The sequence below is a fragment of the Peromyscus eremicus genome, chromosome 4 (genome assembly GCF_949786415.1).
Source record: "Peromyscus eremicus chromosome 4, PerEre_H2_v1, whole genome shotgun sequence".
In the NCBI taxonomy this organism is placed as follows: domain Eukaryota; kingdom Metazoa; phylum Chordata; class Mammalia; order Rodentia; family Cricetidae; genus Peromyscus; species Peromyscus eremicus.
Window position 1 is genome coordinate 126,338,879 of NC_081419.1, and position 24,751 is coordinate 126,363,629.

Here is a 24,751-nt window from a genome sequence, read left to right on the forward strand (position 1 = left end):
ACAACCTGGGTTAGTCCTGGCTCAGGATTGAATCTAGGAGGAGAGACAAGTGGGATATTTATGGTTGCAGCACTAAGGATCAAAGCCAGGGCCTTGTACAGGCAAATGCAAGTAAATGCTCTGCCTCTGAGAGATATTCCTAGACCTGGACATTGCTTTTCCTTCCCCGAATTCCAAGATAAAACACAGCACCACGGCTGTGGCTACTGCTATTATCCACCAGAGCTCCGGAGGGCCTGGGAACACCCTGGACTCTGTTACAGAATTTTGTGTAAGTATTTTTGTCAAGAGGGCAGTCACAGCAACAACCACCCAGAAGGGAGGCACTTTCATTATTAGCTATCAGCTGATATGTAACAAATGACTTCGATACTTAAATGACATTGAAAGCAATCCATTCTCTCCCACATGACGTTAATTCATTATCTCTTGATTCCGTGGGCTTGAGATCCATCTTATTTGGGCGATTCTGCTCTGGGCCTCACGGGTTTGCAGTTAGCATTGCTGGCCAAGGCTGAAGTCATTTGAAAACTGTCCTGAGGGGGTGGGGGCTGGACAGATGGCTCAGCGGTTAAGAGCACTGACTACTCTTCTAGATGACCCGGGTTCAATTCCCAGCACCCACATGGCAGCTCACAACTGTCTGTAACTTCAGTTCCAGGTTACCTGACACCCATGGCAAAACACCAGTGCACATAAAATTAAATAAAAAAAGAAAACTGTCCTGGGTAATTGTCTGTAGCTCTAAGGCTGTTGGAGTGCTCTTGTGACATGGTGGCTGGTTTCCCTGAATGTGCAGTCCCACAGGATGAGGCAGAGCTGTGATGATGTTTATCTAGCCCTAAGAGCCAGTGATCATACCTGGAATCCCAGAAGTTGGAGGCTAAAGCAGGCCACTGCTGAGGCCAGCCTGGGCTACCGAGTGGGGTCCTACCTTCAAAAAGCAAAATAATAGGCATGGTGGCACACGCCTTTAATCCCAGCACTCAGGAGGCAGAGGCAGGCAGATCTCTGAATTCCAGGCCAGCCTGCTCTACAGAGCGAGATCCAGGGCAGGCACCAAAACTACACAGAGAAACCTTGTCTCGAAACCGCCCCCCAAAAAAAGATAAATAAAATAAATAAATAACAACAAAAACAAATTTAAATTAATGTTTTGTGGACAAAAAGTAATGGTAAACTTCCCAGTCTTATAAAATCTACAGATTACTACTGTAAACATTTTGGTAATTTAATTACCTATTCTAGAATCTTGGGAGACTGAAGAGTAGAATTTAAATGATGGTGAATGGCAGTTACGAGTTAAGTCATCCATCATGTGGGCACATTTGGCAACTCAATGAGAGTGGGGATGCCATGAAGTCTCTACTTACCACTTGTAGAGACCTGTTTGGGAAAAACCTTCTTACTCCCCTCACCTCACCCCAATATAAGCAGGTCCCAAAAGCTGTTCTGAGAGCATTCAATAGTGGATCATCCCTCAGAGACTTTTTACAACAAAACAATCACAGATTGGCTCATACACCAACAGTTTAGCTGCCTACCACATGCCAAAGACCATGGCTGGCATTGAGGGTTCAGGAAACAAATCCAAGCAGACACCAGCATGAGTAGTTACCAAACAAAAGGGAAATGCAGTGTGTGAAGGGAGGGAAGGCTCCACATTAGCTGATCATCAGCAATGCTGCTGCTGAACAACTGGGATTTATTCTTTTGAGATGGGGTCTCCCTGTGTTATCCAGGTTGGTCTCAAACTTTTGGGTTCAAGTGATCCCCCTGTCTCAGCCTCTTTAAGTAGGCATGTGCCACTCTGTCCAGATCACCCTTTGATTTTGCCCTGCACCCTGTTGTCCAATGACAAATGCTGGGTTTTGATGAGGTTTCATAACTTGTTCAAGGGCACACAAGATGCAGTTTCAAACGGAGGTCCCACCGGCGTCCAGAACCAATGTGTTTTTTCAGTTTTTAAAAAAACTTTATGTGTATGGGTGTTCTGCTAGCATATATATATGTATATATGTATGTGTATATATGTATATGTGTGTGTGTGTGTGTATATATATATATGTACATTGCATGTGTGAGATAGACAGTTGTGAACTACCATGTGGGTGCTGGGAATTGAACCCAGGTCCTCTATAAGAGCACTTTGTGCTCTTAACCACTGAGCCATCTCTCCAGCCCCAGAACTAGTGTTAATATATCACACTGAGGCTCAGGGATGTTATGTCCTTTTGTGTATCTCTGGTGTTTGTTGCTTGTATTATTTGTGTGCTTTGTCCATAAATGAAAAACAATGACTCATCCCCAAACTGGGCAGGTTAAATAGCAGTTCTGTTTATTTTACTCAGCCCATTGCACCTGTGTTAACTTTCCAAGGTAACCTGTAATAAAAGCACTGTGATTAAAAACAACATAAAAATACACTAAAAAAGAACATGTATGTGTTTGCTGCTTCTGGCAAGAAGACACGTTGATTCTTGTTAACTGAAAAAAAACAAAACAAAAAAAGCTTAAGAATTAATAACCAAAAGTTAACTTTCCAACACTTTCCTTTTTTTTTTTTTTTAAAAAAAAAAGAGTGAGTCTCATTGTATATCCTAAATTGGCTTCAAACTCATCATAGCCCAGATTGGCTCTGAACTCAAAATCCCCCTGCTTTCATCTCACAAGTGATGCAATTAGACATGAGCTACCTCACCCATTTCCAACAGTCCTCTGGACAAACTACGTCTCTTCATGCTTAATGATGGCACTATCAGTTTGATTCTGCAAGGATAGAGATCTTGAAATACTTACATGTGGATTTTCCCACAGCCTGACCCATTTGCAAGAACTAGGCAGTGCTTGCTGAGATAAACTAAAGGGGCTGCCACACTGCCCACATTAGCCTTTGCTGGCGGTAAGAAATTAGCACAGACATAGTAGTTTGAAACACACACTTGTAAATGCCCCATACTTCTCCGAGCCAGAGTCCAAACACTGAGGGGGTTCCAGGAGTTCTAGGGGTTTCCTGCTTCAATCTGAGGCGGAAGTCAAGGTGCCTGTTTTCTGAAGACTCGTTTCTGAGCTCATCCACACTGTCAGAGTTCAGCTCACTGGATTGAAGGACTACGGTCCCTAATTCCTTGCTGCTGCTGGCAGGCTTTAGTCCAGAGGCTGCTTCCATTCCTTTGCTTTCTGTCACTTCAAAGCCAGCACCAGTGAGCTGTGTTGCTTCCTATCTCCAAGACACCCACGCTTTCAAGGACCCATGGAATTAGTGACCCACTCAGACAGTCTAGGATGATCTTCCTAAGGGCCTAAACTTGATCTGCAAAGCTCTTTTTCCCATTGAATGGGGTAAGTTCTGAATGCAGTGGTATACATGGATGAAAGGTTGGATACTTTTGAGTAGGAACTGCTTTCCACAGCACCCATACTCTACATGAACATTTTAGTCAGATCTGGTAGCACAGGCCTGTAATCTCAGCTATTCCAGGGAGGTTGAGGCAGAGTAACTGCCAGCCAGCCTTTGTGATTTAATAAGAAGCTGAAAATAAAAGGTAAAAAGGGCTTGGAAAGCAGTATAGTGGTATATCATCTAACATGCATGAAGTCCTGAGCTCAATTCCTAACACAGAAAAACACAAAACAGGCATTTTAGAGTGATTCTTCCCTATTTAATCCCTCCAAATGTATGTGTTGGAGATAGGAGGGATTCAAAACATTTGAAATAAGTTACAATATCCTCAGACACAACTCTTTCAGCTGCAGAGTGAAAAAGGACTGTAAACAACTAAAAGCCAGGCATAGTGGGACATGTATTTTAATCCCTCATGTATTAATGGGAGGCAGAGACAAGAGAACAGCAGCTTGTTTGAGGCCAGCCTGTTTATATTGTGAGATTTTGTTTGAAAATAACAAAATAAAGGATGCTGGGATATAGCTCAGTGGTTGTGTGAGGTTCTGGGTTCAATCTTTAGCACTAACTACATCCCCCAACAAAATCCTAATATATACCTTTGCACGTGGCCAATCTGATCTACACAGTGAGTTCCAGGCCAGTCAGGGCTACATAGTGAGATCTTGTCTCAAAACAAAACCTAAAATGTGAAATGTAGCACGAATCCTAATTGCTCTTAATAATAAAAACCTGGAGTCAGATATCAGGGTGAGCCGGGCGGTGGTGGCGCACGCCTTTAATCCCAGCACTTGGGAGGCAGAGCCAGGCGGATCTCTGTGAGTTCGAGGCCAGCCTGGGCTACCAAGCGAGTCCCAGGAAAGGCGCAAAGCTACACAGAGAAACCCTGTCTCGAAAAAACAAAAAACAAACAAACAAAAAAAACCAAAAACAACAACAACAACAAAAAAAACAAAACAAAACAAAAAAAAACCCAGATATCAGGGTGAAAACCGAAAGATCAGAGAAGCAGAACAGCTAGCTACTAGAGAGACTTTTTTTTTCATTTTTATTTATTTTTCTATTATCAACTTGATACAGTATGAATTCTTATCCTAATAGTGAAATGTTTCATTGAGGCTTGCCCAGTAATTGAGTAAAACCAAAACTTATTATAAGCCACAGTTATCCTAGGGTCCCCCCTGGTTCTGTGGTTGCAGCCTCATTGTTCTTTGCTTTATATCTAGTATCCACTTATGAGTACATACCATGTTTGTCCTTCTGGGTTTGGGTTACCTCACTCAGGATGGTATTTTCTAGTTCCATCCATTTGCCTGCAAATTTCATGCTGTTAGAAAGACTTTTTACCTCAGACTGAAAGAGAGTTGAGCTCCTGTCTCCTCCCACCTTATATTCCTCTCTCCCCAACCATATCACTTCCTGTCTCCACTCCTTAGTGCTAGGATTAAAGGCCTGAGATCCCAGGTGCTGGGATCACAGCTGTGTGTCACCACTGCCTGGCTCTGTTTCTCTTTTAGACTGGATCAATCTTGTGTAGCCCAGGTCCCCTGGTCTTCCTGCCTCCTCTCCTAAGTGCTGGGATTAAAGGTGTGTACTACTGTAGGTAGAGTTTTCCTGCCTGGCCCACAGTCAGGATATATCTCTTTCACCTGCCAGTCCCACAGCCTCTCAGACCCGACCAAGTAAACACAGAGACTTATGTTGGCTACAAACTGTATGGCCGTGGCAGGCTTCTTGCTAACTGTTCTTATAGCTTAAATTAATCCATTTCCATTAATCTATGCCTTGCCACATGGCTCGTGGCTTACCGGCATCTTCACAAGCTGTTCCTCATCGTGGTGGCTGGCAGTGTCTCTCTGACTCAGCCTTCCACTTCCCAGCTTTATTCTTCTCCTTGCCCCGCCTATACTTCCTGCCTAGCCAACGGCCAATCAGTGTTTTATTGATTAATTAGCAACACATTTGCCATACATCCCACAGCATACTACCACTGCCTGGCCTCTAGTGGCTAGCTCCACACTCTGATCTCCAGGCAAGGTTTATCTGTTAAAGCAAAAACAAAATATCACATTCCCCCCCCCCTTTTTTTTTTGTCTAAAATAAAAAAACATTTACAACTAAAAGAAACTATATACAATAAGTACAATAACTATAATACAATATATACAGGCCATAAATACAATGTCTAGTCTATTAACATTTGACAAATTCAGAGAAAATACTCCATTATTTGTCCTATTTTGGTGAATCCAAAAGGTTGTACCTAACTCATTTTACATTCTAACTTGCATTACTAAAACTATCTTTTAATGTCTCTCAACTTTATACACTTTACTGTAGTGAACTTCTTTTATGAATCTGGTAAGAAGGAACACTAAAGCACAAAGAAAATAGCACCACAGTAAAAAAAAAAAAAAATTTAGAAGTTATTCCTCAACTTCCTGGTAGGATGAAATCAAGTAGGGGGATGTAAAAATATGTCTAAATTTCACCTTTTACAGTCTATTCATTGTAGATTTTTTGCTTAGTGGGTTTGATCCTAAGGTGACAAGAATTGAGGATTGTTGAGCCCCTTAGGTGGTAGGGGTCGGACTGCTCTGTTTGCTTTATCTCAGGACTGGCTGCCTGCGTGCTAACACCAGAGAGTATAGTGCATTTCTGCACCCACAGAAACCTTTTAGAAACTGTAAAGTTTTTAAAACAGGCTATTAATCCAGTTCAAAACTGTTTCTGGACATTGATTCAACAAATGCACAGAGAAATATACCTTATGTTCTGGGTGCTCCAAACCTCATCCCATTTAACACCTGCAATCAAGGCTCTGAGAGGCTCCATTGCTCAATGTGAGTGTGTAATAACAGCTATTATTTATTCTATGCCAGAAGCCAGATTACACGGGCCTAATATCAGGATCCTCCACATTCTAGGATCTTCTAGATATTTCATGCTAATTTGGAACCCATACCATCAATTTTGTGGGATACTATGCTAACATAGATCAAATTGAGGCTCAGAGGGGTTAAGAGGAGTCAGGTAGTGACAGCTAGATTTTTTTTGTGTGTGTGACAGAGTTTCTCTGTGAAACATTCCTGGCTGTCCTGGAACTCACTTTGTGGACCAGGCTGGCCTCGAATTCACTGAGATCTGCCTGCCTCTGCCTCCCAAGGACTGGGATTAAAGGCGTTCGCCACCACCGCTGGGTTTGACAGCTAGGATTCTAAATCTAAATTTGGTTGACACTAGGATTTGACCTCTCTCCGGTGTATTTCCTCTAAAATAACACTCAGGAGCATTTTGATCTACATGGCCCTTAAGTCTTTTATCTACTACCAGATTACCAAATTCACCTGACAGCAATTCTGCTGTAGACCGCAGGTGCACCCTCGGCAAATACATAGCGGTACGAAAGTACAAGAGGAAATGGGTAACCGTCTAGGTCGGTCAATCGAGAAACAACCGTTTTACTGATATGAGTGTCTCTTTGCTTATTACTATGCGCCAGTTGAGTCATTTAAGGGTGGACCAAAAGGGAAAGTCCTGCTTCTTGTCACCCACTAGAAGGCAGTTGAGAACTGTTTATGCAGGGGGAGGCCCAAAGCGGAAGCAGAGTAGTGGATTACCAACTCCGGATCCTCACCCTCACTGGACCCGCCCCTAGTACCCAAAAAGCTCGGAACGGGTTAAACTCGGCCAGGGGGAATCCAGCCACCGCCCCTTCCCAGCAACACCTCCCAGAAACCCTCAGGGCTCCGCTAGTTCCCGAACCTCGCGAGACCCCGCCCCATCCCTTCAAGACCGACTTCCCGCCCCCTTCTTTACCGAGCTCGGAGCACAGCGGGGTACGGAAGAGAGTGGGCGGAAAACACGGTACCGGAGCACGACGGGAAATGTGGTCCAAGCACTTCAGGCAGCCATTTTCTTCCGGAGTGGGGGAGGCCGTGGAGCTAGTAAGGACTACAAATCCCAGCTACCCTTTCGGTTTGTTTTTGTTCAAAAAAAAAAAAAAACCCACACTCCCCCTCCTCACTCTTCTCTCTCACACACACGCGGACACACATACACACACACACACACACCCACGGCAGACACGCACGGATCAGAGCGTCGAAGGGAAAGCTGCGTCTCGCCATCCCGGCCCGCCATTAGTCCGGTCTCGGTTTCTCAGCAGCGCGGGAAAGCGGAGGCCCGAGCCGTGACCTCTGACCCCGTGGTTATGCGGAGCCGCCGCATTCCTTAGCCATCGCGGGGCTGCCGCCGCCGCCGCCGCCGCCGCCGCCGCCGCCGCTGCCACCGTGGGCGACTGACGCAGCGCGGGCGCGTGGAGCCGCCGCCCCTCCCCCACCGCCGCCCTCGCGCCGGGTCTCGCGCCAGTCGGTCCCGGTGCGCCCGCCCTCTCCGGCCGCACCCGAGCTCTCCCACGCGCCGCCGCCACGCGACCCCCGCCGCCGCCGCCTCCACCCCAGCCCCGCGCCGCCACCGCCCCGCCCCGCCCCGCCCGGAGGTCCCTCGTGGAGCTGCCGCCGCCGCCGCCGCCGCCGCCGCCGCGGAGGAGGAGGAGGAGGATGAAGGACAAACAGAAGAGGAAGAAGGAGCGCACGTGGGCCGAGGCCGCGCGCCTGGTGAGCCGAGCTGCCCGGGGGGCCGCGGCGGGGGGTCTAGGGGGTGGGCTCCCGCGCGGTTCCCGGGGCGGGGGAGGGGCGAGGCCCTGCCCACCGCAGCAGGGGGCGGGGCCGCCCGGGTGTGGAGCGCTGGAGGTCCCCGGCCGGGGTGGGCTGTGGCGCCTTTTTCTTCACCCCCCCACCCCCCCCGCCCCGAATTCCTTCGGAGGGGCGAGCTGGCAAGCGTCTCCTCCCCTTCGAGCGCCTAGGCTTCGGTCTCCCCTCCCCCACGTTGGCAGCGGCAGGGGGTCCCGGGAAGCGCCGTTTATTCATGTGCCGGAGTTAGGTTTCCGGGAAGGGTCGGAAGTGCTTCCCCTCACTACTTCGTGGGCAGTGGGGTGGGTCACTGGACACCGCGGGGGTGGGATAGCGCCCCTGGTTTCAAGGACATGAGAAGCATTTAGAGCGTTGGCAATTTAAACCAGGTGTGTGTCGGGAAGCAATTGCTGAGGACCAATCTGATCCCTGAGCCATGGTTCTCAAACTTGAGTGCCCAGCGGGAATATACCTGGGGACTTTGTTTAAAAACGGTGCTCTAGGACTCATTTTAAACACACTGAACCCGAGATTCTGCTTAGAAACATTACTTTAGCCAACTGCTTAAGGGATTATTAAGCAGGTGGCCCGTGGACATTCAAATCACACTGAACCGCTGTGACTGCATGCACTAGAGGTAGGCATTTTGCAGAGGAACTGAATACACTTTGCAAAGAATGTACGTCTGTTCATACAGAGGCTCCTGTTCTGAGGGTTGAGCGAGACACACATACAAAAAAGTAAATTGATGGCTTGAGCTTCAGCTAGCTGCCTGCCCAGAGGGTTTGTGAACTTGTGAGACCACTTCCTTTTGGAGTTAAAATACAACCCTGAAAGACTTGGGCATGTTCTTATAAAATACTGCTGATGACAATCCTAGTAGGTTATACTTCTCTCGGAGATGTCACTTCCTCAGGCGCCATAGTGCAAGGTTATGGTGCATCCTACTTGTCTGTTGACGCCCTGTGTTTTCTATGTAATTGTTATCATTCAGTTTGAATGGTGGAGTGCAGCTCAGCTTTCTTACTGTTCCTTTTACTGAAAAGTGAGTTCTACCTTAAAAGTGTTGGCGGTTGATAAAAATCTAGAGTGCACCTTTGTCTTTCTTGGACTCATGAAAGCTAGTTATTGATTTAACCAGGCTGTTTGAGCTTGCAGAGAATTTCCACTGGTATTCATGATTATCTACTCTTGTTACCCTGGGAACAGAAACGGGGATTGTTTGTATGAAGGTTGTAGTTCGGTTTGTTTTTTGTCTGGCCTATAAAAATTGAAACTCCTTGGTGGTGGTGTCCATGTTGTGTCATGTCCTGTCGTGTCCCCCCCCCCCCCCCAATTATTCAATCAGAACTAGAATACTTGGCTAGTTTTTTCCATCTTGGAACTTGAGATTTCTTCATCGATGCTTCACCTGGTGACAAATTTAGGCCTGCAGGAGCCTAGGAAATGAAGCGTGTTTTATTTTACCATGGAGGTTGTTGAGTCTTGACTGTTGATTGAAATTCTGAGTTTCTGTGTGCAGATGTTTATGACTCTGGGCACCCAAAGAAAATTTGCTTGCCAGAATCCCACTTGTTAGAGGCAGGGGAAAGTACCTTCAAATCCCGTGTTATTTATGTCCTGACAATTCTAAAAATCATCTTGTCTCAAAGCTCTTTTGGCTCTTATTAGTTGAAAGGCTCTAGCAATTTGGAATCGGCTGTTATTTTAAGCCTCTTTAAGTTCTTAAATTTACTGTGGTTTGAATTCCAAGGTTAAGGTTGCTATTTCTATTTTATCATTGGCTCACCTTCAAACTCAATTATCTTAAGTAAGTTATTTCTCTTTTTCTTCTTTGGCTCTTCAGTTAAAAATAGTAATCTGAACAGGAATTTCTTTGTGGTGTAGTTGTACATTTGAAAGAGGACTTGTGGGAATGTGGTATGCAATTTTGCATATCTTTTATGTGGCTTGTGTTTTAGAATTTTCTGTGTCTTTGTGGGAGGTTGACTTGAGTCTTCTTCTCATTTTAAAAAAGGCCTGTCACACTGAGTGCTGGGGAGTTTATTAGTTTTTCCTGTGCAGAGAGATACTGGCAAGCAGAGACAATGGCAGGGCAGTTCATTTTGTAACAGGATTATTCTTAACTACTTTTGAACAGTTGAATTTAGAGTGTGTGTGGTGACCACATGGGTTTGTCAGGTGGAGGTTTCTAATTGCTCCCGACCTGGCTCAGATTGGCAAGAAGATAATAATGCTGTTTTGGTGTAGGAAAGCTGAGAATTCCAGTAGAGTAGCATACCCCTGCAGATGGGTTTTTTTGAAGTTGTTACTTTTTTTTTTTTTTTTTGGTTTTTCGAGACAGGGTTTCTCTGTGTAGCTTTGCGCCTTTCCTGGGACTCACTTGGTAGCCCAGGCTGGCCTCGAACTCACAGAGATCCGCCTGGCTCTGCCTCCCGAGTGCTGGGATTAAAGGCGTGTGCCACCACCGCCCGGCGAAGTTGTTACTTTTAAGAAGTGGACATTTTTCTCTCAGATGGCCTTATGGTGTGATGGTATGGTTTCTAGCTGTCTGAAGTAGAGGCGGGGGGATTAATTTGCCAGCTTGTTACGAACAATTTGGGAGAAACAGCCAAGGGGATTTCCTTTTAAATTGTGTACAACTCTTAAATAGATTCCTGTCTTGCTTTTATTCATGGCTGACCATTCTTACATCAAACATTTTTTTTTCCTTTTAACTAGAAGAGATACTTTTTTCTTTCCTTCAAAAAATGTGCAGTCTATAGAGAAAGACTGGGAATAGAACACTGCTGGATTGTTCCGGAAGCTAGTGTTATATGCAATTTTAATGATTTTAATAAATGAATACTTTATCTTTAGATATAACTTCTCTGTAGAATTTTCGTTCTTCTGTTTTAAGATTCTCAAGCTCTTCCTGGCTACTATTTGAATAATTGGTAGATATTTTTTTCAGAGTCATGCTTCTAAAAAATGTTTGTCGGAAGATTTGCTAGCTCAGCTAGTATCAAAGAGATGGTATCTTGTGACAGTGAACGTTAGTAGCATGTACTAAGTAAGGTTTACTGTAGGTTTAAGTCAGCCTTCCCAGGTGGCACTTGGTAATCTTAGACTATGAAGAGGAGGAACTTACAGTCTGGGGGTGGGTCAAATGCATGAACAGAACTACAGGTATACGTGTTACTGGAAATGCACAGATTTAAAGGTTATATTGGTTTTTGCTTCTTGTTTAGGAATAAATATGATTAGTTCCTCACTAAGTGTCCAGGCTTGGGAGATAATTACTTGTACTGTGGAACAGTGGGAATACCATAAAAGAGATTGGAGTCTGCCTGGCATAGATCAGGGACTACTTCCAGAAGGAAGATACTTTCTTTCTTTTTTTTTTTTTTTTTTTTTTGTTTTGTTTTGTTTTGTTTTTTTGAGACAGGGTTTCTCTGTGTAGCTTTGCACCTTTTCTGGAACTCACTTGGTAGTAGTACAGGTTGGCCTCGAACTCACAGAAATCCACCTGGCTCTGTCTCCCGAGTGCTGGGATTAAAGGTGTGCACCACTACTGCCACCGCCTAGCCAGGAAGTACTTTCTAAGCTGAGTCTTGAAGGGTTATATCGGAATGTAGGGAGGCCTGTCCCAGAGGAGGCCATACATACAGGAGTTGATGAAAAAAGAATGGCTGAGGGAGGGGAGAAAAAAATACATGGGTATGAATATATTTGCAAAGTGTGCAACTGGGGTGGAACAAAGAGTAATTGCTGGGACAGAAGTGTGCAGTGTCAGTGAGGTAGTCTTGTGGGAAGACAGACAGGTGATTGGGAGGCCTTGTGTGCCCAGCCTATGAGCACCTACAAGTCCCTACTTACGTTCTCTCTGATCTGAAAGTTACCCTGAGAGGAAGAGCTCTAAATACTTGAGGAGTGAGAGAGGACCTTTGGCTCAGATTGATAGGTTCTTGTTTCAGGTTAGAGAGTAGAATTTAAATCTTGGCTTGTCTTGATTCTAAAGCCTGTGCTTTAGTGGGGCATAGGGTGGGCTCTGGAAACTTAACCCTCTGCTGCATGTGGAGTGACAGTCAGAGTCGCTGAGGATGATTTTGAAATAGAAACATGATAAACGTAGAATCTGGATCCCTAGAATTGGGCCTGGCACAAAGCAGGTGTTCCCTGAGGTTTTAAATGAGGGATAACCACAAATAGGGGTGGATTTTAGGAAAACGGCCCCAGGGCCTTACTGTGTATTAAAGGGTATTATGGAAGAGGCTGTTAAGTTGGGTCATTGGCTGTGGCGGTGAACCAGGTGGATGAGAGAGAAGGATGCCACGTGTGTGTTGCTGAATTAGGTGATTAGAAAGGTTTTGAGTGCCAACCAAGGTAAGGAATATAGGGAGAAAGCATAGGGCTGAGAGAGGACAAACTACAGTTGCCGAGATGAAGTAGAGGAGCCCACATTAAGAATGGACAGCTAGACTGATGAGTCAGACAGAGCTACTTGATTCTGAAGCTTGAGAGAAGTCAGGACTAGAGGTAGACAGGATCAGATTCATCAGAGTTAGAAGCTATGTTTGTAATTAACACATTATCCAAGAGCAATGTAAAAATTAGGAGAGAGGCTCAGGAGGAAGAATAGGAGTTTTGTTTAGTGCTCACTTTTCCAAACCTAGATTTCCTTTAGTGATAAGGTCTTCTGTAGCCTTCCTTTTTTTTTTTTTTTTGTAAAGACAGGGAGAGCTTGGGTGTTACACATGTTAGCTTGCAGTACCCGAAGCAGCTGCACAGGTGTAGAAAGTAAGATGATGACATCTTTTTTTTCCTTCCTTAGAAGAGGAACATTTCTGAAACAGCTCAGCTTCTCAGAGTGAGAACGGCACTTGCTGAGGAAGTGCTGACTTAGTCACAGATGAACTAACACAAGCAGGGCATTAGGTTCCTTACTGTTATGTCAGTTACACATAGAACCATAGCTTCGTGTTGTCAAGTGGCAAAATGTACTGTGGCAGTTAACCCAGAATTTCATAGTATAACGCAAAAGAACTGAAGATAGGCATGGCACACTCTTGTAATCCCAGCATTTGGAAGGTAGAGACCATGGGATCAAGAGTTGCAGGCCATCCTTGGCTGTATGGCAAGTTCAGAGTTAGCCTAGGTTGTCTTTGAATATACAGCCCAGCATAGGGGTGTACACCTTCAATCCCAACATGTGGTAAGCAGAGGCAGGTGGGTCTTTATGAATTTAAGACTGGCCTAGTCTACATAATGAGTTGTGTGCCAGCTAGGACTCCATGTTGAGACTGTATCAAAGAAAAAACAACAACAACAAAAAAACTATATATATACACACACACCACCCATATGGGTACTAGTCAAAACTTTTTTTTTTTTTTTTTTTTTTTAAAGACAGAATGTCGTTATGTAGCTTGGCTGGTCTTGAGCTCAAGACCAGGCTGGCCTTGAACCCACAGACATCTGTCTGCTTCTTCTGGGATTAAAGTCATGAGTCACCACACTTGGCCTGAAAGTTCCTTCGAAAAGAAAATTTGAATGAATTTCCATCTTATCATGTATTTTGCAGCAATATTTTTTGTTGGTTTTTATTTTTTGAGACATGCCTCACAAGAGATCCGCCTGCCTCATGCATGCTGAGATTAAAGGTGTGCACCACCACACATTGTCTATATTCTGTATTTTAACATTAAATTGTGCAGTTACCAGAGCCGCTACTGTTGCATACTATTTATTTATTTATTTATTTTTAAAGATTTATTTATTTATTATGTATACAGCATGTATGACTGCAGGCCAGGAGAGGGCACCAGATCTCATTACAGATGGTTGTGAGCCACCATGTGGTTGCTGGGAATTGAACTCAGGACCTTTGGAAGAGCAGTCAGTGCTCTTAACCTCTGAGCCATCTCTCCAGCCCTGCATACTATTTATTACACGTAGATGTTTAAATAGCTATCCTTAGAATTGAAGATGAGAATGTTTTACCTAATTGTGGTGTTTTTATCTAATTGCATTTAACTTTCAATCTACTGATAAGAGTGTGATTTCTGAAGTAATTGTTTTAATGTCGTGCTGGGGATAGAACCCAGGGCCTTGCACTCCAGCCACTGAGCCACACCCCCACACCAAAGTGATTTTGATTGTGGTAAATCTCATCTGGCACTGGCAATTCTCATAGCAGAACTACTGGCCGTGGTACAGATTGAATGTAATGGAAGTTTTCACACTGAAGTCAGGACGTTTATGTTTCTTCAGGTGTTAGAAAACTACTCGGATGCTCCAATGACACCAAAACAGATTCTGCAGGTCATAGAGGCAGAAGGACTAAAGGAAATGAGGTTTGTATTGCTCTTGTTGCTTAAATGATGTGTGTCTGTGCTGTGCAGTAGTAAGTCCACCTGTCGGTCTGTCTCTGATTGTGTATCTGATGGTAGTGTGTCCTGAGTGGAGGGTGGGAGTGATAAGGGCAGACATCCATTTATTTTCATTAGAAATAGTATCTTTCACAAGACCTCACCCAGGTCTTGACCTACAGCTAGAGTTAGGTTCTTACTTTTCTTTAATGGAATCAGACACATTTTCTAGTACACTTTTTTGCTTTTGTTTTGTTTTGTTTTTTTAAAGATAAGGTCTTACTGTCCTGGCTTCTCATACACTCTTATTTTACAAGTTTTAGTAATAGAGAAGGAATAAGCCCATATATACTCTTTTCTCTCTACTTTTCTTTGCCAATACCACTGAAGTCTTTTCCTTTTGGATCTAAGAAGGGTGGTCTCAGTGGCATAAAACCCTCTGGGTACTCAAAGATTTAACCATTCTTTCTTGTTTTCTGAGACAGTTTCTTGCAGCCCAGGGCAGTTTCCCACTTACTGTACAGCTGAGGCTTGCCTCGAACTCGGATCCTAATGTTTCCACCTCTCAAATGCTGGGATTACAGGCACACACCATCCACAACTAGCTGATTTAGTCATTTGTGATACAAATGTTCTAATGAGGGGCCTGGAGAGATGGCTCAGTGGTTAAGAGCACTGACTGCTTTTCTAGAGACTCTGGGTCAAATCCCGGCACCCATATGGCAGCTCACAACTGTCTGTAACTCTAAGATCTGACACTCTAACACAGACATACATGCAGGCAAACATCAATGCACATAAAATAATAAAAATAAATTATTTTTTTTAAAATGTACTAATGAGTAACCTTGAATTTGTTTTAATGTTTTCCTGGAGAGAAACAGAAATAATTGGAGGCATGAAAACCAGGGGTTGTCTTTGATTTTCCTCTCTTCTTACCATTTATACCAACCCCTTTGAAAATCTGTCCCCCACCCCCAAGACCGGGTTTCTCTGTAGCCCAGGCTGTCTTGGAACTCATCTGTAAACCAGGCTGCCCTCAAACTCAAGAGATTTTCCTGCCTCTGCCTCTGAGTACTGGGATTAAGGTGTGTGCCAACGCTGCTTAGCGGAAAAAAAAATTTTTTTAAATTGTTTTGGTGTGTATTTTACCCAGTGTATGTCTGTGCATCGTGTGCATGCATTACCCATGGAGGCCAGAAGAGGGCATTGGAACCACTGGAACTAGAGTTATGTGCAGTTGTGAGCTGGCATGTGAGAGTTGGAAATTGAACCCAGGTCCTCTGGAATAGTGGAAGAGCAGCCAGTGCTCTTAACCACTGAACCATCTCCCTGCCCCTGCCCCCGCCTCCCCCCCCCCCCACTTTAATATAAGTGAGGAAAGAGGAGTCTATATAACAGCAGTCCCTTTTGGGGACTTGAAACAAGCACCATTTTGATAATGGGGGATATTGCATACATGTTTATGTATGTGCAGATGCATGGTGTGTGTGTGTGTGTGTGTGTGTGTGTGTGTGTGTGTGTGTGTGTATGCCAGCCAGAGAACAACCTTGGATGTCATTCTGCCTTGCTTTTTGAGAAAGGGGGTCTCATTGGGACCTACTGCTTGCCCATTAGACTGTGCTGATTTGCTACCAAGTCTGTATCTGTCTCCAGCAGTGGAATTCCAAACACCTGGCTACCACATCTGCTTTTTTATTTTTACATGTGGATTTTGGGGCATGAAGTCTAGTCTGAGTGCTTGCTTGTCAAGCACTCTATTGAATGAGCTTTTCTCCCCAGTCCTAAGCAGTTAGTATATTGTGTGGCTAATCAAACTATAGCCAGTTAAAAATGATAAAAGTTGTTCACTTTCCTCAGATTACATATTTTTTAATGTTTTGTGGGGAGGGATGCTTAGGGTTGCCTATAGCCCATCTATTTTACTTGTACCTATGAACTTTGCAATGTGCTAATTGTGCTTTATTTTTGTTTTTATGGGCTATTTCCCATCATGCTGATGTCTGCCCTGCTGTTGGATCACTATGCCTGTAGAAGGTAAATTAGTCTCTTGTTTCTATTTTTTGCTGTTCTACGAATTGTAGCATTCGGGATGAGTGAGCAGCTCTGTCACTGTAGATAGGTATAGCATGTAGGAATCACAGAAGGGACTTGCCAGTGTGTTATGCCCCTTGTAGGAGATGCTAGCACAACCATTTGCTGGTCTAGATTCTACACCAGCTTGCTTTTAGTGACTTTATTTATTTATTTTTGTTGTTAAAAGTTATTTTTAGCAGCCGGGCGGTGGTGGCACACGCCTTTAATCCCAGCACTCGGGAGGCAGAGCCAGGCGGATCTCTGTGAGTTCGAGGCCAGCCTGGGCTACCAAGTGAGTTCCAGGAAAGGCGCAAAGCTACACAGAGAAACCCTGTCTCGAAAAAACCAAAAAAAAAAAAAAAGTTATTTTTAGCATCCAATGTGTTTCAAAGCAGAATAATTATTTTTTTAATGACTTTTTTACACTCAATTTATTTTTAACACTATGTAAATTAGGTTGCTAGTTTTGAAAAATAGGGGCTTAAGATAATTTTTTTAAATAGTGAGGAAAGGGAAGAAAACATGCATAGGTTGAATCCTAGTATTAACATTCTAGTGACAAATTTAATGGTGTAATAAACATTTGTCTATTTTTTGACACATTTTTCTGTTTTAAGATTCAGTAAGTGTCCTCTGTCTCATGAAGTTGTCATTTTGTAACCTACTGTTGTGGCAGGGACCATGGAACTTAATATACCATCTAGTTAGGTGTTTAAACATTACTTACACTAAATCTATTTGATGGCCTTTTTCTTTATAAATGAAGTGTCTAGATGAGACTTATCCATTCCCTTTCACGACAAAGAAAAATCAAATACTGTGTTTTTTGTGTGTTTTTATTAGAAAATATTCAAGTGCAAAAATAAAGTATGAGCATATTATGGGGATATAGTGCCATTCAGTTTGCTGTTTTCATATAGCTATGTGGCAGTGTCCTGAGTATGATACGTTATTACAATGTAGCTACTGGGAAATGTGTTTTTGTTTTTTATTCAAAATGTTTATTACATTTTACTTTGTGTGGATATTGGGGAGGGGGATGTAGAGGTAAGAGGATAACTTACAGGAGTTGGTTCAGGTCTTCTACCATATCCTAGGAATAGAACTCGGGTCTTCAGGCTTGGTGGCAGGAGCCTTTACCTGTTAAGTCATCTCCCTGACCAAGAACACTTGGGGTATGTGTGTGTGTGTGTGTGTGTGTGTGTGTGTGTGTGTGTGTGTTACTAACAGCTCTTGTGAGTTGCCTGATATGAGTGCTAGAAACTGTACCCCAGTCCTCTGCTGCAAGTATTATTAACTGCTGAGCCATCTCTTTGGTCCCAATAACCAAAATACTTATGTTTTTTTCTTAAATGTTAATTGATATGGGGGCTCTATTATATAGCTCTAGCTATCCCGGAGCTCTGCTGTGTAGACTAGGCTGGACTCAAGCTCCCAGAGATCCACCTGCCTCTGCCTCTCATGTGCTTGGAAGTAAAGGCATGCACCACTAAGCCTAGCTGAAAACATTTATTTGTAATGGTAAAACTTTGTTAAGGTGTATTTGTTTCTATTTTGAGCCAATTGTCATAATATAACCCAGAGTGGCTTGGAACTGAGTATGCGGCCTAGGCTTTGTGGCAGGCCTCCTGTGTGAGCTTCCTGAGTGCTGAAGTTACAAGAACGAGTCAGTATACCTGGTTAAAATAATATGTTTTAAAATTTGTTAACATATGACTTGGAAATTTTTTAAGCCTTTTTTTAAAGATATTTATTTATGGGCTGGAGAGATGGCTCAGAGGTTGGGAGCACCGACTGCTCTTCCAGAGGTCCTGAGTTCAATTCCCAGCACCCACATGGTGGCTCACAACCATCTGTAATGAGATCTGGCGCCCTCTTCTGTGTACATAATAAATAAATAAATCTTAAAAAAAAAAAAGATATTTATTTATTTATTATGTATACAGTTTTCTGTGTGTATGCTTGCACACCAGAAGAGGGCACCAGATCTCATTACAGATGGTTGTAACCAACTCTTAACCCCTGAGCCATCTCACCAGCCCCCTGGAAATTTTTCATTTTTAATTTGTGTGAGTCTGTATGTGTGTATGCCATGTATGCCTCAGAAGTCAGAAGAGGGCATAGGATCCCCTGTAGCTAAGTGTTGACAGATTGTGAGCCACCCAGCATGGGTACCAAGAACCAAACTCTGGTCCTCTTTGAAAGCAGCAAACCTACTCCTTTTTTTTTACCCCCTGCAAGACAGGAACAAGTTTCTTCACTCTGTAGACCAGGCTGGCTGCAAACTTAGAGATCCACCTGCCTCTGCCTCCTGAGTGCTGGGATTAAAGATGGTACACCACCAGGCCTGGCTTGCTGTAAGCACTCTTAACTGCTGAACTCTCTCTAAATTTCTTGAGAATTGGGTTTGTATTGTCAGGAAACACTGAAGATGGGCTTGGCCTGTCCTGAGTTGTCACGCACTATAGCCTAGACCCTCTGAGTGGGTTCTGTGGACTTCAGTTGCTTGTCTTCTGTAAGAGATTGGTGGGGTCGTTGCTCCTGCACTGCTTGTTTGCCTCTTGGTTTGAAAATGAATTGGAGGAGGAGCAGGGGGTTTGGTAAGTAGAAGCTGGTTTTTGTGATCCATTTCCATCCTTTCATGTTTTCCAGTGGGACATCTCCTCTTGCGTGCCTCAATGCCATGCTACATTCCAACTCGAGAGGAGGAGAAGGGCTATTTTATAAGTTGCCTGGCCGAATTAGCCTTTTCACACTCAAGGTAAAATTATCTTTCAGTGCAATGGTTCTCAAAGCCTTTGTTGGTTTTTGAGATAGGATTTCTCAGGGTAGCCTCGGCAGTGCTGGCACTTGCTGTGTAAACCAGGCTGGCCTCGAACTCAGAGCTCTACCTGCTTCCCAAGTGCTAGGATTAAAGGTTTGCCCCACTACACCTGGCTTTAGCACCTGGTTCTTTCTTCCCATCTGATAGTATTTCTCCTTTATTTTATTTATTTATTTATTTATTTATTTACTTACTTACTTACTTATTGTTTGCTTATTTATTTTGAGACAGGGTTTCTTTGTGTAGCCTTGGCTGTCCTGGAACTAGCTCTGTAGATCTGCCTCACCTTTTTTTTTTTTTTTTTGGTTTTTCGAGACAGGGTTTCTCCGTGTAGCTTTGCGCCTTTCCTGGATCTCACTCTGTAGACCAGGCTGACCTCGAACTCACAGAGCTCCGCCTGGCTCTGCCTCCCAAGTGCTGGGATTAAAGGCGTGCGCCACCACCGCCCGGCAATCTGCCTGACCTTAACTCATAGAGAGCCACCTGTCTATGCCTACTGAGTGCTGGGATTAAAGCCATGCACCACTACTGCCTGGCCAGTTCTCAAATTTTTTAATGTGCATAAAAGAAGCCTGCTGGGTTTGGACTGGTGTGATGGATTGTCTTTCCTGGTATGCAGTCCTGATAACACTGATAATTTTGTCCTTAATGGTACTCTGAGATGATGTAGTGTGAATAGACTATTAGGAGTTCTTAAGTTATATCACCTGTTGTTTCTGTATTCAGCTTTGCTTGTCTGTACCTTAGTAGGTTATATGCAACTGAAAGATAAATATATGTAGTGATAATTGCAAGTGTGCCTTAGTGAGGATTTTGTTTGTAGTAATGCTGTGAGGGATAACTTACTGGGCAACTAATGTAATACCTACTCTATGAAAAGTAACCACAATGTGAATGTCAGTATTTACTAAGTGACACTAATTACAAAGGAGAAGGAGTTCATAATAACCTTAAATAATTGGGCTGAAATAAGCAAGCAGTTATTTTTCTGCCATTTTTGATAATATTTGGCTATCATTTAGATCACAGTCTGAGAACTTCTGTGTAGCTAGAGTTTTCCTGCCTGGCCCACAGTCAGGATAAATCTCTCTCACCTGCCAGTCCCACAGCCTCAGACCCAACCAAGTAAACACAGAGACTTATGTTGCTTTCAAACTGTATGGCCGTGGCAGGCTTCTTGCTAACTGTTCTTATAGCTTAAATTAATCCATTTCCATTAATCTATACCTTGCCACATAGCTCGTGGCTTACCGGTATCTTCACATGCTGTTTCTCATCATGGTGGCTGGCAGTGTCTCTCTGACTCAGCCTTCCACTTCCCAGCTTTATTCTCCTCCTTGCCCCGCCTATACTTCCTGCCTAGCCAACGGCCAATCAGTGTTTTATTGATTAATCAGCAACACATTTGCCATACATCCCACAGCACTTCCCCCCCCTTTTTTTTTTCAAAAAGGAAGGTTTTAACCTTAACAAAGTAAAATTACATATAATTTGGGAATTTGGGCGTAGCTTCTCTTACTACTTCCTGCTGGAAGGGGGCGCTGTATCTTATGGGGATACAAAGAAAACTTTAGGATTAGTCCATGAGGCTGTATCATCTGAGCCAGTTGCCTTGAAACCATTCTGGATGTTGGATCATCTGGGCCATGGTGTCATCGGAGACCTTTCAGGAGGTCTTGGCTGGTCAAACCTGATGTATCTTAATCTGGAACAAATCCATAGCCTCTGGCTTTCTGTGGGAACAAAAGCAGAGTCTCCTTTCCAAAGTAACATATCCTTATATCCAAATTTTGAAGTCAAGATACCTTTAAAATATACATTTTGGCATAACTCAACAGCTTTTACAATCAAATGTTTTTCTGCAGTTAAAAATCCCAAAGACAACACAATCCAGATTCTCTGTGTAATATTCATCTTTACGTGGCTTATTTTTTATTTTAATTTTACTGTCTCTTTAAAGACTTTATTTTTTAAAACTATGTATTTGTTTCTAGAACAGTTAGCAACAGTTAGATTTTTTTTTTTTGGAGACAGGGTTTCTCTGTGTAGTTTTGTGCCTTTCCTGGAACTCGGTCTGTAGACCAGGCTGGCCTCAAACTCACAGAGATCCGCCTGCCTCTGCCTCCCCAGTGCTGGGATAAAGGCGTGCTCCACCACCACCCAGCTTCATAATTTTAACAAAACTATTCCTAGAGCTACCTCAGGCATGTAGCTCATATCTTGTGATTTTGATAGAATTTCAGTTTGGGTAATTACCTTATAATGTTTTTGACTTACTAAAGCAGTACATATAAATGTAACAGGAAATGCAACAAAGTAGGTAAAATTCTCCTTGTAACCCAAACAATAATTTATATTAATATCTGGAAGCAGATGAGCCCCTCATGGTAATGAGTGCCTATAATCCTAGCACAGTGGAAATTGAGGTAGGAACCAAGAGTAGGGGGTTATCCTTGGCTCCATACTAAGGCCATTCTGAGTTTGGGTTACATGAGACCCTGTCTTTAAAAAAAAAAAAAAAAAAAAAAAAGCAGTGGTGTATGTGCTTAGATTCCTGTTGCTTGTTTAATTCAGTTAGTAGATTTTGCGGTGTTGGGGATACATCTTTTTAAATTAGTTTTTATTGCTGTGTTTTCTATTTCATAGAATATTCTTGTTTTGGAGACCGTGTCTGTTTAGCCCAGGCTGGCCTTGAACTAATTTGGTTGCCCAAACTGGCCTGGAACATGTGATCCTTCTGCTTTTGTCTTACAAGGGCTGGGATTGTTAGCATGCCCAGCTTTACACTGTCACAAATATGGAAAAACACCTTGGTAAGAAAGAGGGGCTAGAGGAATGGCTCAGTAGTTAAGAACACTGGCTGCTCTTGCAGAGGACCTTTGTGGTCCCTCACAACCTTCTGTAACTCTAGTTCTATAACTCTAGTTCCAGGGGTTCTAGTGCCTTTTTGTAACCTCCATGGACACCAAGGATGCATGCATATGGTACACAGGCATACATGCAGGCAAAGCACAAATAAAATAAAATGAATAAATAATAATAAAACATTAAAAAGAAATTGAGAACTACACTTATGTAGCCTTACATTACAAAAAGCACCTGTTTGGGGAGCTGAGGACATAGCTTATAGGTAAGAGCATTTCTTGTACAGTCATGAAGTCCTGATTCCAAATCCCCAACACTCCTGTAAAAAGCTAGTCATGACTGTGAATGCCTGCCCATAACCCTAGCACTTTGTCAGGTTAGAGACAGGAAGATGGCTGGGCTTATTGGCCTAGCCAGCCTAGCTACAAGTTCAGCGAGAGACTGAACTTGTCTGGATCTCAAGGGAGTGAGATGAAGAGTGATGGAGCGGGAAAAACCAATGTGATCCTTCGGCCTCCTCATGGGCACACCTGCACGTGTGCTTGTGTTGTATACAAGTACAACAACAGTGAGTAATTTGGGGTGGAGAAACAGTTCAGGGTAGAGTACTGACCTAGACTATATGAGATTCTATGTGAATCCCTCTTATTAGGGCAAACACAAGCAAAAGCAGCAATTTTTATTAGAGGAAAAAGGAAAGGGGAAATTTATGGAGATAATTGTTGCGTTCTTTTATTGTTTGCTTGTTTGATTTTTTTTAGACAGGGTTTCTCTGTGTAGCCCTGACTGGCCCCGAACTAGATTAGGCTGGCCTGGAACTCAGGAGATCCTCCTTCCTCTGCCTCCCAAGTGCTGGGATTAAAGGAGTGCACCACCACCACCACCACCACCACCACCCAGCTTAATTGTTGCATTCTTACAATGTTATATATACAATTGAAATTTATATACACACCTGCATACCAGCAGTTCAGAATTATCATTAAATACAAAGGAAAGAATGAGTATAGAGTCTAGATTCAGATAGGATAAAATCATAGCCACTGCCATTTGAAAAGCAGTATCAGAGTTTTGAGTTTTAGTAGGTACATGACAAGCAGTGGTCCCTTTTAAAATGCAGATTAGATGACATTGCTTTCCTAGTTGGCTCTTGTCTACTCTAAACTGCTTGCCTAACACTTCTGCTTGATCAATCAATAACCATCCTTTAGACAACTGTGTCCTAAGTTAGTGTCTCAAACCTGGCTTTATACTTGGCAATACCACTGGCTGGAAGTCTGGTTGCATCTTGTTGCTTGGTGTCTAGTCTGACAGTATCTTAACTGAAAGAAGATTAGAAGATGGTGTTAACAGAGTCTTGAGCTGATTTGTGTATTTTCTCCCACTTGTTTCTGTGTGTTATTAAACAGCATGCTTGTTTACATTCTTTCCTGTTTAGCAAGTTAGTATCTAAGAATTTTTTTTCTTGCCCTCCTCTTTGGAGCAGTTTTACCAAAATCTATTCAAGAGTCTGCTGACATTAGAAGTCAGTCTGTCTTCCCCAGGCTATTGCCACAATCCGGTTTCTTTTAATGGCTAAAGAACGATATAACATTAAGCCAGGGTAATGTCTTGTAAAAGGTAAAAGGTGCTTGCCACCATTCCCGATTACCATGGTGGAAGAAGAGAACTTGTCCTCTGACCCCCCACAGAGGTGCTGGAGAATAGGTGCTATGACATGTGCATGCATGCACATAGCCTCTTCCCCAGTAAATCAGTATCAAAAGGTATAATAATAAAGAGCTTAAACATTTTAAGTATTTTTAAAAATATATTACTCTTTTGTAGAGTTTAAACTGTAATCATTTTGATTGTTAGGGGGAGAAACTCATTTAAAACACATCAACTTGGGGCTGGAAACATGGCTCAGTGGTTAAGAGCCCTGGCTGTTCGCTCTCAGAGGGCCTGGGTTCAGTTCCCGGCACCCACATGGCAGCTCACAGCTGTTTGTAAATCCAATTCCAGGGGATCTGACACCTCCACATACACATACATGCAGGCAAAACATCAGTGCACATAAAATAAAAACAAATCATTTAAAAAAATACATCAACATACTTAGACAATACCTTTTGTACTTCCTATAACTCTTAGGGATAAAAGAAGGCATTCTTTCTAATGCTTAAAATCTTAAGGAAGGAATGTCAAGTCATCTAGTCTATTTTCACTTTACAGATTGAAAATGAACACCCAGCAGATGAAATGCTGTATCTATAATCATCTCTCTGAATGACAGTACATACAGCTAGCTGAGTTAGGGACTAGAATCCGGGACACATCTTCGAATTTAGTGTCATTTCATTATGTCAGTTTAAAAGAGTTTTTCTTCAGGTTTTGTAACTTTTGGTCAATTCGTATTTCTCAATGTCAATTTTATTTAAAATGCAAAGATTTTTCTTTAAGCTTTATTTTTATTTTAAGTGTATGATTGTTTGCTTACATGTATGTAAGGGCACCACATGTGTGCCTGGTACTTACAGAGGTTAAAAGAGGGCAGAAT

General features: G+C 43.1%; 1 protein-coding gene across 1 annotated transcript in view; it reads left to right on the forward strand.

The window, feature by feature from the left end:
* Positions 1-7,892: 7,892 nt before the first annotated feature.
* Positions 7,893-24,751, forward strand: part of Asxl1 (ASXL transcriptional regulator 1) — a 76,573-nt gene continuing 59,714 nt past the window's right edge. The window contains exons 1-4 of the mRNA XM_059261665.1: positions 7,893-8,022; positions 14,350-14,432; positions 16,482-16,484; positions 19,176-19,284. Coding sequence (XP_059117648.1) covers positions 7,966-8,022; positions 14,350-14,432; positions 16,482-16,484; positions 19,176-19,284 — 252 coding nt within the window. The 5' untranslated portion in view covers positions 7,893-7,965. The remainder of the gene's footprint in view (positions 8,023-14,349; positions 14,433-16,481; positions 16,485-19,175; positions 19,285-24,751) is intronic.